A 3,424-nucleotide genomic window follows, 5' to 3' on the forward strand; every position below is an offset into this window, starting at 1 on the left:
AAGAGTGTTTCTGTACCTCTAGGATGACAGTTTTTACTTTCAAAAGATCAAATTCCAAAGACAATCGAGGAGACTGAGGAAATGACAAAAGTCCCTTATGCTATGGCACTAGGGTGTTCAATGTACATTATGGTCATCACTAGACCAGACATAGCACATGCTCTAAGCATTCTTAGCAGGTTTATATCCAACCCCGGATTAGAGCATTGGAATGCTCTCCAGTGGCTGCTTAGATATCTAAAGGGAACTACTGAGAAGGGACTGAGATACAAGCAGGTGGAACAGAAAGTTACACTTGAAGGTTTTGTAGATGTAGACTCTGCAGCCATTAAGGATACAAGGAGATCGACTACTTCATATGTATTCACAACAAATGGAGATTGCATATGCTTGAAGTCCCAACTACAATCAGTGTTGTCACTATCAACAACTGAAGCTGATTTCATGGCCACCACCGAAGCATTCAAAGAGGCAATATGGTTACAAGAAATGCTGGAAGAGCTGAAGAAGATGAAAGGTAAAGCTAAGAAATACTCAGATAGTCAATCTTCAATTCACCTCTGTAAAAATCTAGTATACCATGAAAAGAGCAAACACATTGAAATTCGGTTGTTTTGGATAAGAGAAAAGACAGAAGAAGTGGAGATATCATTGGACAAGATTGGTAGTGAGGATAATCCAGCTGATATATGAACTAAGGTCCTACTTGTGAACAAGTTTAAGTATTGATTAAACTTTCTCAACCTTGGTAACTAATGTTGGAACTCTAGGATCACTATCTCTACAAGTGGAATTCTATTACTACACTTAGGTTGTGATTTGAAGAAAGTAGGTGGAATTTGTGGGAGTAGTTTCTCCAAATCCCAGCCCCATTGGCTTTTGTTAATTTAGTCATTGGTCTATAAGAGGGTAACTTTACTCCACTTGTTAGAACAAGAGAAAAACAAATGAAACAAGAAAAACACTAGATGAGAAGAAAGAGCTCAAGTATGGAAATCAAGATTGAGTATTGAGAAAAGTTGTGAGATCTTGGTTCAGGGAACTATATTGAGAAGCACAACTGTTGGGAAAGTGCCTGCTTAGGGATTAAGAGGAAAACACCTATGGGATTGAGTGTTTAGAGTGTTAGCTCCAAGATTATTTCAAGAAGCTCGATAGAAGATTTGTACTCATTTCGTTGATTGAATAAAGAAGAGATAGTGGTTCCTAAAACTGGATTATGTTCAAGATCACATTGATCTGGTTATGAACCAGTATATATACTTGTCAATTTATGCTTTTATGTTTTTAGTTTTCTAACTGTTTGATTATTAGTTTTTCTGATTTGTGTTCTTAGTTTCATCTCAGGTTCATTGAGATTCATTTGAGATTCTTGAACTAGGAAATCTATCTTTATTTCCTACAATATTGAATTAAAAGCATGATCTATCATGTACTGAAAAGTGACAGTTGAGAGAAATTGAAGCATGTTCATATAATCAAGCTGAAATTTAATAAGTAAAAAAATCTTCTGAAGGCTATTACGATTAGTAATTGTAATTAACTCCTTTATTTTTAATAGACAAATATTAATAAGAGAAATTTGTCTATACCCTCACAAATCATAAATATGCAACTAGAAAGTGAACTCTCATAATAGAATGATTTCCCAACAAGTTCTATTGTTAGCTAACTTGTATAATCTTGGCAACAGAATAATCAAAGACGGACTCATATTTCCTTTCTTTATAGAACTCATACGAATTTTTCACCACCAATTATGTCTTTATTAGTTGGATTTCATTTACAAAAATAGTAGAAAATAAATAAAAAATTGTGGAAAAAAATCAATTGCAATTAATTATAAAGTATACAAAATTCATTGCAGTCAAACATCAAATCCTTAAATTCAAAATAACTACCAATTAGTTATGATAAATGGGTCATAGAACCCCAAAATTAAAGATTAATCACGCATTTTGAACCCATTTTATCCAGGTAAATTAAGAAGTTAAACACATATAGATGGCCCATAATACTAAATGGCAATACAATCCAAAAAGTAGTAGTAAAATCAACAAATAAAAACCCATGTAAATGTAACTAAATAAATTGCAATTAATTTCATATCGTTGTGAGAATCAACAATTCATTGCTTGGGCGCTATGATGAAAAACGATTGAGAAGCAACAACCTTGAGGTGTTCTTAGAGGTAGTTCTTAGGAGTCGAGCAATGCGGATTACGGAGTTCTCAAGAGTTGGGGGGTCATGTGGTGGTCGCCAGAGATAATAAGGTTTGGGCTCTCTGTGGGTTTCAACCTTGGGGAAGAAACGAGAAATGGAGGGACTGAATTAGCTTGTGAAATCAGAGAGAAGAGATAGTTGAAATTAGAAAGAGAGATCATGAGAAAACACACGGAAAGAAAGTGATTGAGGTATAGAGTGAGGTATAGAGTGTAAAAATGAATTTAAAAGTTCTACTTTAGTGTAGAAATGAAAAAAAAAATCAACATATAAAATGAAACACAAATAAAAGAATCGTAAATTGGAGAAAAAGTTTTTAAATTATTGTATATATGGGAATTTCCCTATTTTATCAGCTATCGCTATATAAATAGTGTTAGTACCAACGTGTTTCAAGCTTTTGAGAATCTTTAACACTGAGTTCTCATTTTGTAGCATTGTAAATTTAAATAAATTTTTACCATTAATTTTTCGACAAAATATTATTTTTTTCCAAAAACTACAACATTTGTAGACTTTTGTTCCCTGAATTTTTTTATTTGGCAAAACTATCCCCCGAACTATAGCATTTGTAGACTTTTCCCCCCTCCGTCCAAAATAGTAACGGTTTGCTGAAATGGCAGTTAAAAAATATTTGAAAATAATTATTTTATTAATTAATTGATTTAAAATTAGAAAATTTATAAAGATCATTTTTAAAATAATAAATTAATAAAACTAATTCTTAAATTTATGAATTATATAAAATCCTATAAAATAAAAAAATAAAGAAACATAATTTTTTTTAATCCAAATTTAATTGTAAAAAATCTAAAATCAATATTTCTAAACTAAATTAAATTAAATTAAAAATTTAACCAAATCTATATTTCAAACGTAGATACAATCCAATGAAAATTAAAGATTTTATTTTAGTTTAGTTCAAAATATAATTTAGCTTAGAAATATTGATTTTAGTTTTTTTTAAATTATATTTGGATTAAAAACTATTTATGTTTATTGATTTTTAATTTATTGGATTTTATATAATTTAATAAATTTAAAATCAATTTTTATTAATTTTTATTTTTAAAATTCTTTTTATTTATTTTTTCTAATTTAAAATCAATTAATTAATAAAACTATTACGATAGCAATCTGTTATTATATTGGACGAAAGGAGCAAAAAACTACAAATGTTATAGTTCGAGGGATATTTTTA

General features: G+C 30.0%; 1 protein-coding gene across 1 annotated transcript; it reads left to right on the top strand.

Annotated features, from left to right (window-relative positions):
- Window positions 1-81: 81 nt before the first annotated feature.
- On the top strand, window positions 82-693 carry LOC133819598 (secreted RxLR effector protein 161-like). The gene has a single exon (XM_062252884.1). The coding sequence runs from the start codon at window positions 82-84 to the stop codon at window positions 691-693; it is 612 nt and encodes a 203-aa protein (XP_062108868.1).
- Window positions 694-3,424: the final 2,731 nt, after the last annotated feature.

Source organism: Humulus lupulus, chromosome 1 (genome assembly GCF_963169125.1).
Source record: "Humulus lupulus chromosome 1, drHumLupu1.1, whole genome shotgun sequence".
NCBI lineage: Eukaryota > Viridiplantae > Streptophyta > Magnoliopsida > Rosales > Cannabaceae > Humulus > Humulus lupulus.

What these genes read in the sequence shown, in the direction of transcription:
- LOC133819598 (XM_062252884.1), top strand. Translation starts at nt 82, where the DNA reads ATGACAAAAGTCCCTTATGCTATGGCACTAGGGTGTTCAATGTACATT.